Below are 23884 nucleotides of genomic sequence, written 5' to 3' on the forward strand. Positions count from 1 at the left end.
ATGGATCAGTATTATTTCAATTTACTCTAAGATCCAGCTGACAAGCTGGTTGATCAACTAAAAATGGTTGAGTAGCATCCTTATTAGGCTTTTATTGGACTCTTCTATCTTTATAAAGACACTATACTTATATTGTGTGTTTCAAGCATATTGATCATTCTGAATATATACACACTCATACATATATACATATATAAATATATATTAGTGCTGTCAAGTGATTAAACGCATCCAAAATAAAAGTTTTTGTTTACATAATATATGTGTGTGTGTGTGTACTGTGTATATTTATTATGTGTATATAAATACAAACACATGCTTGTATATGTTTCAGAAAAATGTTGTTTATATATTAAATATAAGTATATATAATATAAATTATAAGAACATAAATATATTAATGTATACATGTAAATATTTTCAAAATATATACTATGTGTATTTATATATAAACAATAAATAAACAGTACACACACATATATTATGTAAACATAAACTTTTTTTTTTTTGATGCGATTAATCACGATTAATCATTTGACAACACTAATATCTATATTATATTACATCTATGTTGAGAAAGACACGCAAGTACTACAGGTTGTAATTTTGTGGTGACTGTGTTGAGTTTTCTTGTGCCTAAGCTGTATGACACTGGAATGGAATTTTTTTATTTAATTCAATAGCATGTGTCCTGAATTACATATGAGTGTAAAACCTGAATTAAAATGTTCATTTAGAAATCAGAAACAAGACACACCTTTTGAAGTTGAAAAAGAAGACTTTATTGATTTTAAAAGAATTTCTAAGTTTGAATGTCAAACTCATTCAGAACAACTGCAGCACATTCCTCTAGGGGGCAGAAATACTGGAGACTCTTTGGAAGGCTGCGCAAGGGATTTTTGAAAGTCAATATCATGACTTCGGCATCGCTTTTGACAATAAAAACTGCTGCAAAATATCATTTATTAAATCTGCAACAAGACACAGCCTTTGTAGCTGAGATAGAAGACTGTATTTATTTGAAACTAAATTATGTATTGGTTTCATTTTCAATAGTGTGTGTTCTATTATAGTTCTGTGGCTAAAACCACCATCAAAATGTTGTTCTAGAAACCACTAACACGACACACCCTTTGGATTTGAGAAAGAAAACTTCATGTAATTTACATGAATTTATTAACAGAGTTGAATTTAATTCAATAGCATGTATCCTGAATAACAAATGAGAGTAAAACCTGCAAGGAAATGTTCTTTTAGGTCAAGGTAACAAGACACTTTTTGAAGTTGAAATAGAAGACTTTATTTATTTGAAATGAATGCATACATTTGAATGTCAAACTCATTCAGAACAACTGCAGTATCTTCCTCTAGGGGGCAGAAATACTGGAGACTTTTTGGAAGGCTTCGCATTCGATTTTTGAAAGTCAATAGCGTGACTTCTGCATTACTTTTGACAATAAAAACTACTGCAAAATGTTCCATAAGAAATCTGTAACAAGACACAGCCTTTGTAGCTGAGATATAAGATTGTATTTATTTGAAACTAAATTATGTATTGGTTTCATTTTCAATAGTGTGTGTTCTATTATAGTTCTGTGGCTAAAACCACCATCAAAATGTTCTTCTAGAAACCAGTAACACAACACACCCATTGAAGTTGAGATGGAATACTGTATGTTTTAAAAATGAGTGCGTTAACAGATTCAAATTTAATTCAATATGCATCCTGATTTACATATGATAGTAAAAGATGGTTGTAAATATTGTTCTTTGAACAAGTAACAAGACACATCCCTTGATGTTAACATATCAAACTGTATGCATTGTAAATTAATTTATTTAATCTTCTGACTGTCAAACTAGGTCAAGACAAGTGCAATATGTTCCTCTAGGGGGCAGTAAACTGCACAATCGCTGTAATGCTTTGCAAGCTTTTTCTCAATTGGTACATTTCAATAACTTTTGTTGTGCTACAGTTCTGTGAATAAAACAAACAGCTAAATGTTCTTTTATGAACAAATAATAAGACACACCCCTTTGATTTGAGATTTATTATTTATACATTTCACAAGTGAAGCATTTAGATGGAATAATTGTGTTTTTTTCTCTTCGTTTTGCACTTTGCAGACGGTCCCTGTCCTGCACTTTTACATAAGGTCTATCAGTTACAATACCTTAAGGCAGATTAAAACCAATAAAACACGATGTTTGTTCTCTTCTACATTTGAAAACTATTACAACACAGTATGTTTCCTGTCATTGTGCTAAATCGTTAAAGAATTACTTAGGATTTCCGAGGCTGAATCTCTGACAAAATGTCAAACGTCAAACCAAATCGTTATCGGTCGAGCACCGTTACCCCGAGAAATGGCTCGTCTATGATGTTCTGTTAAAGAAGTCTTGTTGACACGGGGGCACTGGCCCCCCCCTCGCCCCCACCCCCAGAACCACCCCTGGCTCGAGCTACAGCTATTCAGTCACAGACCATACAGTTAGAGTTACAGTCATAAAGTTGGGTCTTATTTGCAATATTTTCTGTTCAATTGCTTTTCCTTGAACACGTACATGTTTCAACATTTCACTGGATTTGTTTATCTCTTCGCAGTTTCACAGCTTGTGAGTCTCGCAGGTTTGTATGTTTTATTTGTTCAGTGCCTGAAGTGCAGACATCTGTTTATCTGAAATGATCCTAAATGTTAGCTATTACTTGATTTGGAGATTAAATGATTTTAACTTTATTATTTATCTTATGACCAGTGTTTTGGGTGCAAATGTGATTGCGCTGGCGGGGCGCGCAGACGCAGCGGCTCTTAGCGCTCCTGTTTGGTGTTTGTTTGTGTGAGGTTTTATATTTGTTTTGAAATTTGTTTGTCGAGGCATCCGATGCAAACATTGCCTACGAACGTCAGAACTTAATCCAGTACGGATTTCAGTGCAAGTTAACTGTTACAAGTGATTTTCAGTGGACTCACAACATACGAGGACATAGCAAGAGCACCGGGATCTCCGTGGATCGTTATCAGACCCAGCAGACGACGCAGGCAGCGGAAGAAGAGGAAGCAAAAGCGAGGATGTCGGGCTATAAATACTTGTTCGGCTACGTAAACAACTGTTTAAACCACCGCTTCCGAGCATCTTTCTCACCAACGCCAGATCAATAACTCATAAAAACGGATGAGTTGGAGCTACAGTTAACAACAAATCGGAAACCTGGCTGCACACAATTAGTAGGTTATTATTATGTATTTTATTAAGCAGGATTGTATTGTTGTGCACCCTTCCTCAAATATTATATAAAAAAAAAAAAAAAAAAAAAAAAAACCCTAAAGGGGTCAAAATAGACCAGCATTCACCCTTTGGCTCCCTTTGCAGGCATTTGTAATAAAATGTTGTGTACATAAATTGTTTATTTTTTATTAGCCTACATTATGTATTTTAACAGGGCTATTAACCAATCATTATTGCCTCATTGTTTTTATCTAATGCATTTTAAGTAATTTTAAAGGCTATTGATGGATTAGGTCTGTTTTTAAAACCATCATAAATTATCTTAATACCTCATGGATCATGGAAAGTCAGAGAGAATATTAGATGCGTTGGTGGTGGTGAAATTATTTCCGACATTAAAACACGTTAAAGTCAACAGCCAAAAAAGTTTCACCGGAATGTGCCTGGAAGTGATGTACGGGCTTCGTTTTTATCTTTAACAAATGATTTACAATTTATTTTAATAAATATAAAAAATGTATGAGGTGTGCATTCCTCCTCAAATGCTACTGAGCTTTAACATTCCCAAACATTCGAAAAAGTAGCAGAATTTACATATGATTTACAGTTTATTTTAGTAAATATCAAAACTGTAAAAGGTGTGCATTATAGTTGACACCTAGATTAACAGTTTACAGTTGTTTATATGACCAAGTTATTCTCCTCAAATGCTATTGACGTTAGTAAACAAGTACATACCAATATCGCATGTAACTTTAGAGACGGTCCCTAAATTTGCGAATATCGAACGACCAACATCAAGCCAACTTTATGCCGGTTTTTGACTTTAGTTCGTTTTCTTTTCTCTGCGTCGGATTCCTGATGTCTTTTCCATGGGCATAGATGTCCATCCATCAATTATGAGCATTCAACGCAAACACGAGGAGCGAGCGGTCGTGAGCGCGGAAGGGGTAATGGGGGGTGCGTGGGTTTATTTATTTATTTATTTATTTAACAATTGGGATGGTGCCCCCCTGGTAGTTGGTGCCCTACGCAAACTGCGTACTCTGCGTATAGGGAGCAGAGCTGCGGTTCAACTATCAGGACGCACAATCCACCGGCAGAACAGAAAAAAAGACTCGGGTAAGAGCAGAGGAGGGGGACTTTGCATCTTTGTGCACAACGATTGGTGTAACAGCAGTAATATTAAGGACACATGCTGCTCGCCTGACTTAGAAGCGCTGTCTGTTATAGGTAGACCGTTCTATTTACCGAGAGAGATAACAGCAGTAATAGTGACTGCTGTGTACGTGCCACCAGACTCTAACGCTAACACAGCTCTCACTCAGTTACATAGCACTACAGAATAACACCAACGGAACCATCCAGACGGAGTGCACATCCTAGCGGGTGATTTAAATCAAACACGTCTGAAAACAGTTCTACCTAAATTCACCCAATATGTTAAGTGTGTGACCAGAGGGAAAAATACACTGGATCAGTTTTAACAGATTTCTCCCAATATTCTCAGTATGTGATGAGTGTGAGAAGAGGGGTAAATATACTCTATCACAAAGATTTAACCCACTGAAGAGGAAAACGAAACCGGCACTGGATCACAAAGATCATTAAAACTTGGCATGAGGAGTCTCTCTCTCAGCTGCAGGACTGCTTTGAATGAACAGACTGGGAGGTATTTGAACATCAGGACCTGGAACAATACAAAGAATCTGTTTTGTTTTACATGAAAAACTGCATGGAAAATGTCAGTCAACAAAAAGATTTGGGTGTTTCCCAACCAGAAACCCTGGATGACATGTGAAGTGCAGTCATTGCTTAAAGAACGCGACTCCGCCTTCAGGTCTGGTGACAAAGCTTTGTACAGCACTGCTAGATCTAACTTAAAGAGAGGCATCAAACTCACCAAAGAAGATTATAAGAAGAAAACTGAGGACCACCTCACAGACAATAAGCCAAGAAGAGTGTGGCAGGGCATTCAGAGCAATTACCAGTTATAAGAACAATAACCACAGCACCGTTAAAGCTGATGCCTCACTGGCTGAGGAACTTAACCATTTCTTTGCCCCCTTTGAGGTTAAGCAACCTACAACAAATTCAGCACCTTCACCAACCTCTGGCACCTGCCATCTCACCCTACAGGAATATGAGGCGAGACGAGTACTCAAAACTGTAAACACAAGGAAGGCTGCTGGTCCGGATGGAGTAACTGACAACAGTGTGTTAGTGTACTGCATTTCAGTGTGGTACTCCAGCTGCACTGCGGCAGACAAGAAATCCCTCCAAAGAATAATCAACACAGCCCCAAAAATCACTGGCTGTTCACCACCCTCCCTGGAAAGCATTGCTCACTCCCATTATCTCTCAAGGGCCAGAAACATCATCAAGGACACATCCCATCCAGGACACCACCTGTTTAATCTTCTGCCCTCAGGCACGTGGTACAGATCCTTAATGGCAAAAACCACTCGCTTGCAGAACAGTTTCTTCCCAGTTGCTATCAGGACTTTAAACTCATAAATGCAGTTATGCCAAATACTATTCCAACTACATTATTCTTTTAACTACAGTCACTTATTTCATTTAAATCTCTTCTGTCTATACTGCTGCTATACAACATGTAACACAATATATACAGTGGGTACGGAAAGTATTCAGACCCCACTCTTTGTTATATTGCAGCCATTTGCTAAAATCATTTAAGTTCATTTTTTCCCTCATTAATGTACACACAGCACCCCATATTGACAGAAAAACACATAATTGTTGACATTTTTGCAGATTTATTAAAAAAGAAAAACTGAAATATCACATGGTCCTAAGTATTCAGACCCTTTGCTGTGGCACTCATATATTTAACTCAGGTGCTGTCCATTTAATCTGATCATCCTTGAGATGGTTCTACACCTTCATTTGAGTCCAGCTGTGTTTGATTATACTGATTGGACTTGATTAGGAAAGCCACACACCTGTCTATATAAGACCTTACAGCTCACAGTGCATGTCAGAGCAAATGAGAATCATGAGGTCAAAGGAACTTCCTGAAGAGCTCAGAGACAGAATTGTGGCAAGGCACAGATCTGGCCAAGGTTACAAAAAAATTCTGCTGCACTTAAGGTTCCTAAGAGCACAGTGGCCTCCATAATCCTTAAATAGAAAGCGTTTGGGATGACCAGAACCCTTCCTAGAGCTGGCCGCCCGGCCAAACTGAGCTATCAGGGGAGAAGAGCCTTGGTGAGAGAGGTAAAGAAGAACCCAAAGATCACTGTGGCTGAGCTTCAGAGATGCAGTCAGGAGATGGGAGATGGGAGAAAGTAGACAGTCAACCATCACTGCAGCCCTCCACCAGTCAAGCCCTCCACTGATGAGACCAAGATAGAACTTTTTGGCCTTAATTCTAAGAGGTATGTGTGGAGAAAACCAGGCACTGCTCATCACCTGTCCAATACAGTCCCAACAGTGAAGCATGGTGGTGCCAGCATCATGCTGTGGGGGTGTTTTTCAGCTGTCTAACAACTGAGATTCAGTACCATTCCACAAAAAAAATTGATGTTGAAATTTATCACAAAATGATGCAAAACTTGCTTACACCAGAGATCTGTAAATAGAAATCAAATGCAAATACAAAATAATTGTATGACAGTACCAATTTAGTCAATTCAAACAGACATACTAGCAACTTTAACAGAAAGCTGGTCAAGAAAAATGATATATTTATATATATATAGACATTCAACATCCATGGTCACTAAAAAAAAAGAGCTAGGTAATGTCCCAGAATTAATGAGTTCAATAAAATACCCTACGAAATGTATGAATAGAATTATTCAATATCTACTGTTTATGATTTCAATTTTGCAGGCTTCATTGTATTATTATTGCTATTATTATACATTTTGTATGTTTTGGATTTTACTTTCACAGTTTTTTGTATTTTTCTTTTGCCATTTTCATTTCATGGTCTTTTTTTTCTTCATCTAAGGTCATGTGATTCTTGATTAATCACTTAAAGGCACGGATTGAAATAATTTTTTGTTGTCTGACAAAGAGCCTGTTAGCTCGAAACATTACCTTGTGTGAAGCACAATATTAAATAGTTTTGCATTTTTAAAGCCTATGGTGTGCCAACTTTTGTTTTTTTCTCAAGCTATTAAGTTGTAGTAAATTAAGCTCAAAAGGGAAATGTATATAAATAATTACAAAAAATAATTATTTATATGAGCTGCCAATAGTAACTGTAGCAGAATTAAATTGCCATCAATTAATCTTAATTAATCCAGCGAACATTTAGTGTAATTTTAGGAAAATGTAGGACATTTTCGTGGCCACAGAAAATACTTTCATACTGTATTAATGCATCAGAGCATGTAGCCAGGATCAAAATCGTAAGGGACACCAATTTGCAAGGCAGAATCAGAAACTCATCTAATTTGTGCACAAGAGTTTTTTAACTAAACACAATGCAAACTAGTCTAACAAACAAATAAACAAACATACAATCACTCATACAGGGGAAAGTGCAAATGAGATTTGATGGATGATACCATCAGGAAAACCAGAGAATGAAGCTATGAAGAGAGTCAGTTAACCACCTGAGTAAAACCATCAGCGGCGTTTATAACGGGGTCTATAGCTTATACTAAACCTCTGTTTCACTTAGCTAAATGTACAGTACTTGCATTGCCTTAGCCTGGAACGAGCGTCCGAATGAAGTCTCGGATGAAAGTCTTGATGGTTTGGAGCTTCGGTGGTGTAGGAGTCGCGATCACGTTCTTCTGGTTTTGAAGAGTGATGAATTCCAAAGATGTTCTGACTTGATGTGATTAGGAGTTCCTTCCCAGTGGAAAGTGAAAAATAGCTATGAGAGACATCAGCTGAGATCCTAGGATCTTCGGTGAATGGAAAGTCAAGGCACGAGGGCCTGGCACATTCTAAGGGTGTCCTTAGAAGCATTCTAGCTCACATCTTCTCCTGGAATTCCTGAATCTAAAAAGAACGGCAGACTGAAGGCGGGTCACTGATGTGAGGCCTTTAAGGTCTCAGAAGATTCACGCCTCTCAGGATGAGCTTGTCCAATAAGAAACACTGAAATTCCAAGCGGGAGATTGGAAATACTGGGGAGTTTTACGACCCTTTGTCTGAGAGCATGGCAATTTGCAAATGGAACTTGAGCGGGTGTTCAAGAGAAGAATCTTCAAGATTCTTATAATACTAACGTGTTGCATAGGTATTAACATATAATATACACTCTCATTTAGATCATGACAATACGAACTCATAGATACCAAACATCTTATAGATGAGGTTATATTAACTAGTGATCTATCATAAGCATGAATAAAACATATACGATACACAAAAGACAATATACAAAAACAGTAACAACATACACAATGCCCTGAAGTATATGTGTGTTCCTTCAAAGAAAGTTTTTTCTATAAATTAATTAGAGAAGAGTCCAGTTTGCTGAGCATTATGTGTCTTTCCTATGGAAAATGTAGTGAGGGGGGGGGGTGTCTGTGATTATTTGTTAATCTAATGAATAATTGATTTGTTAAATCAAATGACAAATGGGTCTGATTGGTCCAGACGCTACAAGGTAAATGTCCTTGGCCCAATTCTATAAAATACAAAACTCTAGAACTGACAAATATAAATGAATAGATGCACCAAATGATCCATTGATTAACCATTTTAATGGATTAAATGATAGACAGATATTTTGAAAAGACTGATAGTAATAGCATTATGAAATGAAGATACTCTGAATGAATAGTTTATATAGATGATAAAATTGTGTAGTGTAAAAGATGAAATATGATCAAATGTTTGAAAAGCTGTGAGATTTGTGAGCTTCGTTTAATAAAAATCCTTCTCAATGTGTTTAACAGGTGCACAATCTGAATGTCCTCTTCAGCTCGACCCACAGAGAGTTGTTGTGAGATATGCCGGTTCTGTTGCAGCTAACTGTAGCACTTCAGTCCTGCATATAGGGATGGGATGGGAAGTCAGTGAGGGAGCAGTGCCCATGACCAAAGACCAGAATCTGATCACATGGAGAGTGTCAGAACTGACAGAATGGGACATAAAGCCATTCTGCTTCATAAGTTATAAAATAGACTGTTTTGTACAGTGTATAGTAGAGCTCCCAGTAAAAGTTTACAGTGAGTTTCTCTGTTTCTGATATTTTTCTGTTCATTCTCAGAAATATCTAATAAATGTACATTCATCACAGCAGATTTCAGAGTGTGTAAATCTTCCTCCACAGAGACTCCAGACCAGTGTGTTCATCAGCACTGTGAATCACAGAGGACCAATGACGGAGGGACAGCAGTATGAGCTCCAGTGTGATGTTCACAATGTGGCTCCTGTTCAGTATCTCACTGTTAAATGGTACAAAGGACATACTCTGCTGCATCAAACCACCTTCACTGACACCATCAAGACTCCAGAGAATAAAACTGTCACACTCCTGATCCGTCCAGACAGAGCTGATGATGGAGCTGAATACTGGTGTGCAGCAGAGCTGGATCTGGGAGCAGAAGGACCTCAACCTCATCCTACTATTTCAGCAAAACCTCTCAGCATTGCTGTACATGGTACGTAAGATCTGTTAGCTTCTATGCTTAATCTTTTTTTAGAGTATGTTAACATATCTGAATTAATAAGACTTTTAGTGGTTGTAGCAGTGACACAGTGTGTCAAGTTGTGTAGTAATAGGGATCAGATGCAACTTTTTTTTGTTTTACAGTAAATATCTAAATTTGAGTAGTTTTGTTGAAAACAAATATGGATTAACAGAAATGTAAGATGCAGTGTACAGATGCAAAAGCTAGTAACCTGTGTGTTTTTGGCTTGTTAGATTTTGTCGTATTTGACTGAGCAGTAGTTTGGGTGGCTCGCCAATGTACTAGATTTGTCTAATACATAAAATAAGTAAGCTTGACCAAAGTTCTTGTGGGGAGAAGAATTCATTGAAGGTATCAGTGTAGCAGTTCCTCAGCAGTGTTGTTAGCATGTTATCCTTCAAACAATCTTAACCCAAAGTACTGTCTGTAAGACCAGACCTTTATACCTGGTAACAAATGTGGTACAAACAATACAATAACACCCCATGGAGAGCCAATGATAGTGTAACCTCGTGATGACCTGATAGGACCTCCCATTAAGAGCCCATGAAGCACTGACCTAATGCTGACCTAATGTGCTAATTACATGGGCTATTTGTATACAGTTTGAGTTGATAGCGTCTAAGACACAGTCACATTTAAATGCATCTGACTAAAGATACACATAATCTTTCAATCCCCCCTTTGATCATTTTTGATCAAAAAAACATAATTTTCAGTAATCATGAATACAGAATGCTGCATACAGGCTCCATTACTTAAGATGACCGAATAAGAGTTCATGCTTAGGTTTGCATTGTCTTGAATGACTAAGTCCTTTTTTTATTATACTGTTGCGATCATGTTGAAGTGTCAGATGTCGTTGTCTTCTGTGGATGTCCAGGCATGTTTCATCTTTGTGTCCAGTGCAGTTTGGACCAAACGTTGGATGTCTTTGCTCCTCCTCTGTAAAGCTGGAACACCTGCAATCACACACAAGAGAAAAGGGAAACATACCTTTCCAAAGAAATTGATTTTAAACAAAATATGCCTAATTACCAATAAAACTGTCCCTCTTTAATACTGGCAGGACACTACAGTGTTTATCAGTGGTGAAATGTTCATGTCTTCGTCCTCAGGCGACAAGCTAGAGCCTAAAAACCCTAGTCCCGCCATATCTGGACTCTGAAAAACACTACTGACATCTATCCCTCATCTCTAGGCAAATTCAAATCAATCCACTCATTGTTTCCCTGGGCCTTAACTGCTGCGTCAGTTACTAAAAGATCCTCAATTGGTCTTTCCCACCTGTATTCTTGTTGTGACACATCAGTTTTTTTAATCTTTACCCATTTGTTGGGCACTATACCATGGCCCTCCTTTGGAGGCACGGATACTTGATTCTTGGCATTGTGTACTGCCAGGCTGAGTCTTTCATCAGTATGGACAAGGCTGTCAGATGTTAGATTTTCATTGGACATGGTGAATGGTGAATCTTTGATGAATGGAAAGTCAAGGCACGAGGGCCTGGCACAAGCTTAGGGTGTCCTTAGAAGCATTCTAGCTCACATCTTCTCCTGGAATTCCTGAATCTAAAAAGAACGGCAGACTGAAGGCGGTCACTGATGTGAGGCCTTTAAGGTCTCAGAAGATTCACGCCTCTCAGGATGAGCTTGTCCAATAAGAAACACTGAAATTCCAAGCGGGAGATTGGAAATACTGGGGAGTTTTTACGACCCTTTGTCTGAGAGCATGGCAATTTGTAAATGGAACTCGAGCGGGTGTTCAAGAGAAGAATCTTCAAGATTCTTATAATACTAACGTGTTGCATAGGTATTAACATATAATATACACTCTCATTTAGATCATGACAATACTGAAGATTAGATACCAAACATCTTATAGATGAGGTTATATTAACTAGTGATCTATCATAAGCATGAATAAAACATATACGATACACACAAAAGACAATATACAAAACAGTAACAACATACACAATGCCCTGAAGTATATGTGTGTTCCTTCAAAGAAAGTTTTTTCTATAAATTAATTAGAGAAGAGTCCAGTTTGCTGAGCATTATGTGTCTTTCCTATGGAAAATGTAGTGGGGGGGGGGGGGGGGGTGTCTGTGATTATTTGTTAATCTAATGAATAATTGATTTGTTAAATCAAATGACAAATGGGTCTGATTGGTCCAGACGCTACAAAGTAAATGTCCTTGGCCCAATTCTATAAAATACAAAACTCTAGAATAGATAACTATAAATGTATAGATGTGCTAAATGCTCCATTGATTAACCATTTTTAAGGATTAAATGATAGACAGATATTTTGAAAAGACTGATAGTAATAGCATTATGAAATGCAGATACTCTGAATGAATAGTTTATATAGATGATAAAATTGTGAAGTGTAAAAGATGAAATATGATCAAATGTTTGAAAAGCTGTGAGATTTGTGAGCTTCGTTTAATTAAAAATCCTTCTCAATGTGTTTAACAGGTGCACAATCTGAATGTCCTCTTCAGCTCGACCCACAGAGAGTTGTTGTGAGATACGGCGGTTCTGTTGCAGCTAACTGTAACACTTCAGTCCTGCATAAAGGGATGGGATGGGAAGCCAGTGAGGGAGCAGTGCCCATGACCAAAGACCAGAATCTGATCACATGGAGAGTGTCAGAACTGACAGAATGGGACATAAAGCCATTCTGCTTCATAAACTATAAAATAGACTATTTTGTACAGTGTATAGTAGAGCTCCCAGTCAAAGTTTACAGTGAGTTTCTCTGTTACTGATATTTTTCTGTTCATTCTCAGAAATATCTAATAAATGTACATTCATCACAGCAGATTTCAGAGTGTGTAAATCTTCCTCCACAGAGACTCCAGACAGTGTGTTCATCAGCACTGTGAATCACAGAGGACCAATGACGGAGGGACAGCAGTATGAGGTCCAGTGTGACGTTCACAATGTGGCTCCTGTTCAGTATCTCACTGTCAAATGGTACAAAGGACAGACTCTGCTGCATCAAACCACCTTCAATGACACCATCGAGACTCCAGAGAATAAAACTGTCACACTCCTGATCCGTCCAGACAGAGCTGATGATGGAGCTGAATACTGGTGTGCAGCAGAGCTGGATCTGGGAGCAGATGGACCTCAACCTCATCCTACTTATTCAGCAAAACCTCTCAGCATTGCTGTACATGGTACGTAAGATCTGTTAGCTTCTATGCTTAATCTTTTTTTAGAGTATGTTAACATATCTGAATTAAGAAGACTTTTAGTGGTTGTAGCAGTGACACAGTGTGTCAAGTTGTGTAGTAATAGGGATCAGATGCAACTTTTTTTTGTTTTACAGTAAATATCTAAATTTGAGTAGTTTTGTTGGAAACAAATATGGATTAACAGAAATGTAAGATGCAGTGTACAGATGCAAAAGCTAGTAACCTGTGTGTTTTTTGGCTTGTTAGATTTTGTCGTATTTGACTGAGCAGTAGTTTGGGTGGCTCGCCAATGTACTAGATTTGTCTAATACATAAAATAAGTAAGCTTGACCAAAGTTCTTGTGGGGAGAAGAATTCATTGAAGGTATCAGTGTAGCAGTTCCTCAGCAGTGTTGGTTAGCATGTTATCCTTCAAACAATCTTAACCCAAAGTACTGTCTGTAAGACCAGACCTTTATACCTGGTAACAAATGTGGTACAAACAATACAATAACACCCCATGGAGAGCCAATGATAGTGTAACCTCGTGATGACCTGATAGGACCTCCCATTAAGAGCCCATGAAGCACTGACCTAATGCTGACCTAATGTGCTAATTACATGGGCTATTTGTATACAGTTTGAGTTGATAGCGTCTAAGACACAGTCACATTTAAATGCATCTGACTAAAGATACACATAATCTTTCAATCCCCCCTTTGATCATTTTTGATCAAAAAAAAAATAATTTTCAGTAATCATGAATACAGAATGCTGCATACAGGCTCCATTACTTAAGATGACCGAATAAGAGTTCATGCTTAGGTTTGCATTGTCTTGAATGACTAAGTCCTTTTTTTATTATACTGTTGCGATCATGTTGAAGTGTCAGATGTCGTTGTGTTCTGTGGATGTCCAGGCATGTTCATCTTTGTGTCCAGTGCAGTTTGGACCAAACGTTGGATGTCTTTGCTCCTCCTCTGTAAAGCTGGAACACCTGCAATCACACACAAGAGAAAAGGGAAACGTACCTTTCCAAAGAAATTGATTTTAAACAAAATATGCCTAATTACCAATAAAACTGTCCCTCTTTAATACTGGCAGGACACTACAGTGTTTATCAGTGGTGAAATGTTCATGTCTTCGTCCTCAGGCGACAAGCTAGAGCCTAAAAACCCTAGTCCCGCCATATCTGGACTCTGAAAAACACTACTGACATCTATCCCTCATCTCTAGGCAAATTCAAATCAATCCACTCATTGTTTCCCTGGGCCTTAACTGCTGCGTCAGTTACTAAAATATCCTCAATTGGTCTTTCCCACCTGTATTCTTGTTGTGACACATCAGTTTTTTTAATCTTTACCCATTTGTTGGGCACTATACCATGGCCCTCCTTTGGAGGCACGAATACTTGATTCTTGGCATTGTGTACTGCCAGGCTGAGTCTTTCATCAGTATGGACAAGGCTGTCAGATGTTAGATTTTCATTGGACATGGTGAATGGTGAATCTTTGATGAATGGAAAGTCAAGGCACGAGGGCCTGGCACATTCTTAGGGTGTCCTTAGAAGCATTCTAGCTCACATCTTCTCCTGGAATTCCTGAATCTAAAAAGAACGGCAGACTGAAGGCGGGTCACTGATGTGAGGCCTTTAAGTTCTCAGAAGATTCACACCTCTCAGGATGAGCTTGTCCAATAAGAAACACTGAAATTCCAAGCGGGAGATTGGAAATACTGGGGAGTTTTACGACCCTTTGTCTGAGAGCATGGCAATTTGCAAATGGAACTCGAGCGGGTGTTCAAGAGAAGAATCTTCAAGATTCTTATAATACTAACGTGTTGCATAGGTATTAACTTATAATATACACTCTCATTTAGATCATGAAAATACGAACTCATAGATACCAAACATCTTATAGATGAGGTTATATTAACTAGTGATCTATCATAAGCATGAATAAAACATATACAATACACAAAAGACAATATACAAAAACAGTAACAACATTAAAATTGCTTTGAAGTATATGTGTGTTCCTTCAAAGAAAGGTTTTCCTATAAATTAATTAGAGAAGAGTCCAGTTTGCTGAGCATTATGTGTCTTTCCTATGGAAAAATGTATTGGGGTGGGGGGGGGGGGGTCAGTGATTATTTGTTAATCTAATGAATAATTGATTCGTTAAATCAAATGACAAATGGGTCTGATTGGTCCAGACGCTACAAAGTAAATGTCCTTGGCCCAATTCTATAAAATACAAAACTCTAGAACTGATAAATATAAATGTATGGATGCACCAAATGATCCATTGATTAACATATTTTAATGGATTAAATGATAGACAGATATTTTGAAAAGACTGATAGTAATAGCATTATGAAATGAAAATACTCTGAATGAATAGTTTATATAGATGATAAAACTGTCTAGTGAAAAAGATGAAATATGATGAAATGTTTGAAAAGCTGTGAGATTTGTGAGCTTCGTTTAATAAAAATCCTTCTCAATGTGTTTAACAGGTGCACAATCTGAATGTCCTCTTCAGCTCGACCCACAGAGAGTTGTTGTGAGATACGGCGGTTCTGTTGCAGTTAACTGTTACACTTCAGTCCTGCATAAAGGGATGGGATGGGAAGCCAGTGAGGGAGCAGTGCCCATGACCAGAAACCAGAATCTGATCACATGGAGAGTGTCAGAACTGACAGAATGGGACATAAAGCCAGTCTGCTACATAAATCCAACTAATAGTGCACAGTGTGAAGTACATCTCCCAGTCACCGTTTACAGTGAGTTTCTCTGTTTCTGATATTTTTCTGTTCATTCTCAGAAATATCTAATAAATGTACATTCATCACAGCAGATTTCAGAGTGTGTAAATCTTCCTCCACAGAGACTCCAGACAGTGTGTTCATCAGCACTGTGAATCACAGAGGACCAATGATGGAGGGACAGCAGTATGAGCTCCAGTGTGATGTTCACAATGTGGCTCCTGTTCAGTATCTCACTGTCAAATGGTACAAAGGACAGACTCTGCTGCATCAAACCACCTTCACTGACAACATCAAGACTCCAGAGAATAAAACTGTCACACTCCTGATCCGTCCAGACAGAGCTGATGATGAAGCTGAATACTGGTGTGAAGCAGAGCTGGATCTGGGAGCAGATGGACCTCAACCTCATCCTACTATTTCAGCAAAACCTCTTAATGTCGAAGTATACTGTAAGTTTATTATTGCTAAGCTAGCCATATAAATCAGTTTATATTTTCTGTAGGGCCTTCTAGTGTGAAGGATGTGCAACTGTCATATTTCATCACACACAGAGATCTGCGTATTGACTGAGATTATTTGATCAAATATGACATTATGAATTGAATGAACACTGATAAAAAGGTTTCAGTTGTGCAGTATTTTAGTGATCTGTTAATAACAGTTGCTCAACATGTTGCTGTTGTGCTGAGAAATGTATCTCTGTCCTCCTCAGATAAACCAAAACACTCCAATTCAACAGAGACCATCATTCAAGACGATAAGGACATGCTAGATTGTACAGTGAAGGTAAACCCAGCTCCTACGTACACATGGGATCATCTGAAAGAGAAGATCAGCTCCTCAGTGCTCAAGTCCTCAGCACTCAGTTCAGGAAACTACACGTGCACCGCCAAAAACATTCTGGGAAGAGACAGCAAAGTGTTCATCGTCAAATCTACAGGTGGGTTTTAAGTATAAAAATAAAATAAAAATAATAATCATGCGCGCATCATTTGTCTAATTCATGTAAAATGCGAAATTATAGTAATAATTTTTTTTATATTTGAATAAAATTTCATAAATGTTAAATTTAGACATTTTGTATTGCATTTCATATTCTTTAAGCTTAGTTGTTTTGCTCTCACACAATTGCACAATTGAGACGTATTATCTAATAACTTGAATACTTTGTGCAGATTATATATATATATATATATACACACATATAGAGTGTGCTGCTGTGTAACAATTCACAATTTTAGGCAGAAATTTTCCCAGTAATGTGTACAGTCATAAACTCTCACTCTGTTTGTATAAGGGTAGGTGGGTTGGTAGAAGTGAAACTTTTACACTCTGGACGTTTTATAGTCTCACTTCTTCATTTCTCTGTGTGTTTAACATTGTAGTTATTTGACACAGATTGTATTGAGCATATATTAAAAAAGCTTGTCACTATTATTTCCATGAGGTTTTATTTTCATATTATTTCCTACAGATCTCTCTGTAGGTGGCAGTTATAATTAACCATTCTTCCCTAGCCTGCCTCGAGAATCCAGATGGTTCAAAATGCTGCTACAGACTCAAAAGCATACTAACTTGTTCTTTATTAGTTCATGTTAGTTCACAGTGCATAAACTAAGGTTAACAAACACAACTTTTGATTTTAATAGTGCATTAGTAAATGTTGAAATTAATATTTAAGATTAATAAATGCTGTAGAAGTAGGCTATTGTTTATTCTTAGTTCATGTTAACTAAAGTTGTTAAATAATGTTAACTAATGAAACATTATTTTAAAATGTTTCCAAAATATTGTTTTACATTGTTATGCCTTTAGTTATTATTTTGGAATAAACATAAAACACTATGAAATGTATAATTAGTTTTAAAAATATAAAGTAAAATAAAAAAATATATAAAAAACAAACAAAATAGAATTATATTTGTTCTCTCTTTTAAAGGGATACTCCACCCCAAAATGAAAAGGTAAGTTCGTCTTCGGAACACAATTTAAGATATTTTGGATGAAAACAGGGAGGCCTGTGACTGTCCCATAGACTGCCAAGTTACACTGTCAAGGTCCAGAAAGGTACGAACGGATTCCGTAGGAAACTGATCCCTAAGAACTATTCACATTAATAGATGTTCGCAAAACAGAAGCCGAAATTAAACTAAATGAGATCTAGTAATAAACTGAATCCTTGAAGTGAGTTGTGGTTACTCTATCCAGATAACCAGAATATCTAGACGAGGCTTGCGGTTGATCGACACAGGGTTTTTTTTCCCCTCTCTCTCTCATAATTTGATGCTTTCACAGAAATGTAACGTGCAAAACAACAAAAAAACAATCGGAAGTTTCTTTAAAAAAGGTTCCAAGGAATCCAAGGTCGACAAATGTCTCAGTTTTATTGTATACAGTTCCCTCTTGTGGTAGTTGCAGGATACAACAGAAAACACCCCAGAAACATCTGCTTGACTTCAGTGGTGAGCGTTCATCCACATCATCAAGCTGAGAGAGCATGCAGACTGTGAAATAGACTGCATGTGCTGAATATACAGTATGTCTGGAACCCAATCCAATTTCCAATTCAGACACCACAGGGGAAGAAGAATACTTTTATAACAGTTTTTGGTGCAGATCTGAGGTTCCTGAGATTATCAATAGCCTACTTTACACAGCAGCACAAACTTTTTTCTCTTCTCAGTTTGGGGGTTTGTTGATGCACCACTTTGTGAGTTCTGCTTCTGATTTATTCATTAGTTTCATCATTGCTATTGAGTGGCCTATTGTCATTATAATGATTTTATTTATTAATTTAATGATTCCACTTTTGTTCTGTGTTGCACTCTGTACAGTAGGTAAACACTGAAAACTGCTTGGGGCTGGGAAATGGTCATAAATATAAAATATTAGGCTAAATGATTAAAAGAATCATTCACCAAATGAATCATTCGTCATTTAAATGGTTAAATGATGAATGATTCACAACACTTGAAATTCAACAACCATGTTTGTGTATAAATCTTAAATTGTACACAGAACGCTTGTCCTCAGCTTGACTGATAGTGAATAGTGTTATTGAATCATTTACTGTATTGTCTCAGTGACATGGCATTGAAATGAAATACTGCACAAACACATAAATAATAAATTGCTACAGTAGAATAGAGATCCATTTTAATCTCCAGTGTTTTGTGGGTTTGATTGGAAACACCATTACGAATGACTAATATTAAGCAATATAAAGGCTATTATGTACCATCAGTCAGTCACCAAGCAAATTCCAACTGAAGTGAGAATCCTTATGCCTTATTCCAAAGGGAGCAATAGAAGACAGCGTCATTTCCTCTTTATCATCAAAGATATTGCTACGACAAGAACCTCTTCTTTATTGCTGCTTATTTAACTGCTGTGAAATGTTGCCACCTGGACCCAGTCACATTTAGTAGCTTCTAATAAACTGTTAATTATAACTGTTAATTAATGGAAAATTACCATTCAGTGACGGTAAAAACCTTGAAATGGATCTTATATGTCTTGTCTCTTGTGAAGAAAAATATCCCCTGAAACCACACCATCACAAGTTTAAACAACAATGGACAATAGTTCTAAATGGTTAAATGACTACAATTAATTATTATATATTTAATAATGAAATGATGAAATGATAAATAATTGACAAATTATAAATGAATATAGAAGAAAGGAAAACAACAACAACACAAATATATGTTTGTTCTCTTGAAGCAACATGTTTCTACAAAGAAGAACCCTTCAAACACATTTGTTTATTTGTTACAAAACATTCAAAATACATATTAAAATAAATTCATGATGAAAATGTGTGTATAATAGAACAACAAAACAATTTATTTTATTCTAAATTTTTTTGGCCTTGATTAAAGTGTTAACTGTATATTGAGTTTCTTTATTTCTTTTGTTTTCTTTTTTCCCTTTATTTTTAACCTTGAAATATCAGTTTTAAAATCATTCTGATTGTGCGTCATTGTGAGTTTACTGAGCGGGTGCAAAATTCAGCAAAAAGGGTGAATTTTGTGGAAGTAACAAATGCGCATGTAGCTGATTCTACATTATTCTGCTTATTACACAAAATACATCCCCCGGAAAAACTTTGGGTTTCCAGCTGCTCAAAGCTGGTTTGTTGGCCTTAGCTGGTTTTAGCTGATCCCCTGCCTGGCCAAGCTGGTTTTATCTGTTTGGTCAGCTGGTCTCCCAGCCTGAGCAGCTAAATAAGTAGTCAACCCCCCCCAAAACCAGCCTGCAAACCAGATAAGACCAGCTATGACCAGGCTTGAAGACCAGCTAAAACTGACCAACCAGCTTAGGCTCGTTTTAGTTTTTTTTTTTTTTTTTCAGTTTTCAGTAATGAAAAAGTAAAACCTAAAAATAACCATCAGGAAACATTCTGGATAGGTTCCCTTTAGGTTGTCACAAAAAAATGCAATGTTCTGGTAAGGTAAGTTTTTGGTTGTAAAAGTAGGCGGACAATAAAATGTGACCCTGGACCACAAAACCAGTCATAAGTCATAGGTCTTTTTTTTTTTTTTTATTGAGATTAATACATTCAATAAATAAGCTCTTCATTGATGTATGGCTTGTTAGGATAGGACAATATCTGGCTAAGATACAACTACTTGAAAATCTGAGGGTGCAAAAAAATCAAACCATCTCAATCATTTTGAGAAAAGTTGCCTTTAAAGTTGTCAGAATTGAGTCCTTAGTAATGCATATTAATAATCAAAAATTAAGTACTGTTATATTTATGGTAGGAAATTTACAAAATCTTTACTTAATATAATGATTATAATGATTTTTGGCTTAAAAGAAACATCGATAATTTTGATACAATGTATGAATGGCTATTGCTACAAACGAAGACTACAGAATACCCTTAAAAAGACTTTGCTACAAATACACACCCTACTTATGACTACTTATGAGTTGCTAAGAACTTCATTAGGACAACTTTACAGGCGATTTTCTCAATATTTTGATTATTATTATTATTATAATTTTTTTTTTTTTTTTTTTGCACTTAGATTCCAGATTTTCAAATATCTCGGACATACATCAATGTAAATCTTATTTATTCAGTTTTCAGATGATGCATAAATCTCAATTTAAAAAATGTACCCTTATGACTGGTTTTGTGGTCCACGGTCACAAGTGTCCTTTATGTGTTCATCCTCAACCAAAGAAAGAGGCAAAACTAGCCTCCTACTACGGCGACGCCTTAATACATGAATATTAATTACGCAATGCTGACGTTGCTTGGTAACCTTGCAAGAGCGTCCTCTCAGTCAACCTAATTAATATTCATAAGCCAAGCCTTGGCCATATTAGGACATGTAAACTCGCCAGTGGGATTCACACGCCTCCCATCTCCCATGTTTACGTCAAATCCTTCTCAGCAGCGGATGTTATTGGAAAAGTGGGGCTACAAACGTGAACATATGAGCTAGAAAGCACTGAAAAGTTGTCAGGCCTGATATTTTCATTAACACGGTGGACACAGAAGGTAACGGCGCGTTGTCTGAGCGACTATTTCTCTGTGTTTTGTGCGTTTGGAGCGTAGCTGTAGCTGCCAGGCCTCTGATAGCATTCTTAACAAGTAACGTTATGCATCGCCAGGGATTTTAATCTTTGTTTTAATCAGTTCTAAAGTTGTTACGTTTCGTTTGTATGTAATGCTTGTCTTTTTAACAGGTAGACTGCGTTTAATATGACTAAATGATTGTGAGACATGTTAGCTAGCTAGGCTTGTTGCAGATGAATGAGGATTGCATATATGCAACAAAGATGCACACAGTCATTCTACACTTTAGACACTTTAGGGTTAGTGTAGAGACAGGGGCTTATTTTAGCCAGAATGACGGTGGCCTTTTCTTGTTAATGATGAGAGGCTAGTAACTAATGACACAATCAGCCATTCGCGGTTCTTTGTAATGATGAATCACAGTACAAGTTGAGTGATAGTGAAGGTTAGGGCAGTCTTATTTAATCGGTGCTAGCGGGGATGAAGCAGGTTGGATAATCGCTGATCTCTGTTTGAGCGCATCATCTACTCCAGAAAGCACCAGAACAACCCAGGGCTTCTGCGGGACTAAATTTGCACTTCCACAAACTAGCAAGGCCAAAAAGGTCTTAGCAGAAAGTCTTAAATGCAAGCCATTAAACGTTGCATGCATGCATTGCAAAAATGTATCTTCCACAGTATGTTTGATTTGTTTCCCAATACAAGTATCTAAACATCCTTAAATCAAGATACACTGAGATGCAAATTAAAAATAGTTAAGCGAGTTTATGCTCAAAACAAGAACAAATATATGACAGTGGGTTGTAAAAAAAATTTAATTAAGCAGATTTTTCTGACAGCACTAGCAGATAAATTCCTAAGACAAGACTTATTTTAGGCTGTCTTATTGCTTCTCAAATTCTCTAATTGTATCTTGATTTAACAATTAAGAACATCTTTTTTTCCCAGTGTGATCACTGATCAGAGTATAGTAAAAAAGTCAAATTAATTAAAATGAAATGGAGATTTGTTGAAAGTTTTATTCTCAAAATTTAAAGCATCGCTAATACAAAATACAAACGGCATTAAGCATCCATATTGACGAATTGTGTTCCATTTCATTTATTCCCTAATTTATTTATTTTTTTCACTTGCACTTAAAAAGTAATTTACCTTCAGAAACCCTTGCAAACACCAACTTTTGTGCTGGTTGGTCATTTGTACACGTTAAAAATAGCTAAACACTAACCTTAATCTTATAGTTGGATTCCCTATAGCTAACATTGAATAAATTAATACGTAAAACCATGGCAAGCACGTTCAAACATGCAGGAGTTGTAAGAATTGTAATTAATGTTGGTTAATTAGAACGGTTTAGTTAAAATATATCGTATATCTGCTGTAGAAGAACAGTACCACCACTGGCCTATAGCAGGCGCTATTATTTAATGCTGGTATATAAGCTGGTGTACAGTCAGTGTGGATAAAATATTCAGGTACATGCAGTGTTAATGTTTGTAATCAACAGGAAGGTCTCTTGTATATCAACTGGTTTATATCAGATCTGTTTTGTGTAATTGAAGTGCCCTAATGACACAAGAGAAATGCATCAGATATGTGGACATAATTTGTGGTTATGGAGAAGCATTCTGTGTAATTCATTTCCATTATCTCAAGTAATAGAGGATGTGAACTGGGCAAAAATCAACAGCCGTTGGGTTCACAAAACATTTATATGTTCCAGATATAGTAGTAGTCACATGCCTTTGTTTTTGCATTTCCTGCTTCATCCCCATAGGCTGGTGGTAACCATTTCAAGAAAATGCAAATGAGATGTCACCTGCTAAATCATGAAAGGGGACACTGCTACGATGATACAATATTGGCATATTGTTATGCCTATACTTCGATTTGGCTTTCAAATGAGGTGCTGTTTTCACAAAGATCTTGTTTCTCATTTGCATTTATTTTTTCCTAAAATGAAATAATTTTCTTTTTCCCCCTACAAAATGACACACATTTCACATGAAGGACGCCGTGTTTGACCTCTAGTTAGTCTTGACCTACATGGTTCCAAGAATACTGTACCATTGTTTCTACTGTAAATGTTATTACTTTAACTTCTTAAAGGCCCAAACTGTCTACTTAAACCCAGGCGCTGAAGATTGCACTTACTACACAACAGTGCTTTGTATCCTAGTTATTTCATTTGTCTGTTTTTATTTTATCTGTAGATTTCTTTAATGATTGGTACAAGAAGAATCTTGATCAGTTGTACTAACTAGCAAACTAACTAACCTACCTTTCTTTAACCATCAGGTAGGATGATGCACTTCACCATTCAGGCACATATATTATGAGGATTATGCATTATACACTACCATTCAAAAGGTTGAGGGTGGTAAGATTTTTTAAAATATATATTTATGAAGGAAATAATTAATGTTGGTCTCTTTTGCTCACCCGGACTGCCTTTATGTGTTCAAAAATACAGTAAGAGAATAATATTGTGAATATTGTCACAATTAAAATAGCAGTTTTATATTTTGAAAATATTTT

General features: G+C 36.8%; 1 protein-coding gene across 1 annotated transcript in view; it reads left to right on the top strand.

The window, feature by feature from the left end:
• LOC109070543 (vascular cell adhesion protein 1-like) overlaps positions 1-23884 on the top strand; it is a 34383-nt gene that overhangs the window by 9819 nt on the left and 680 nt on the right. Inside the window, exons 5-9 of the mRNA XM_042720034.1 lie at positions 12338-12610; positions 12715-13044; positions 15559-15825; positions 15930-16259; positions 16523-16750. Coding sequence (XP_042575968.1) covers positions 12338-12610; positions 12715-13044; positions 15559-15825; positions 15930-16259; positions 16523-16750 — 1428 coding nt within the window. The remainder of the gene's footprint in view (positions 1-12337; positions 12611-12714; positions 13045-15558; positions 15826-15929; positions 16260-16522; positions 16751-23884) is intronic.

Source organism: Cyprinus carpio, chromosome B3 (assembly GCF_018340385.1).
Source record: "Cyprinus carpio isolate SPL01 chromosome B3, ASM1834038v1, whole genome shotgun sequence".
NCBI classification, from domain to species: Eukaryota; Metazoa; Chordata; class Actinopteri; order Cypriniformes; family Cyprinidae; genus Cyprinus; species Cyprinus carpio.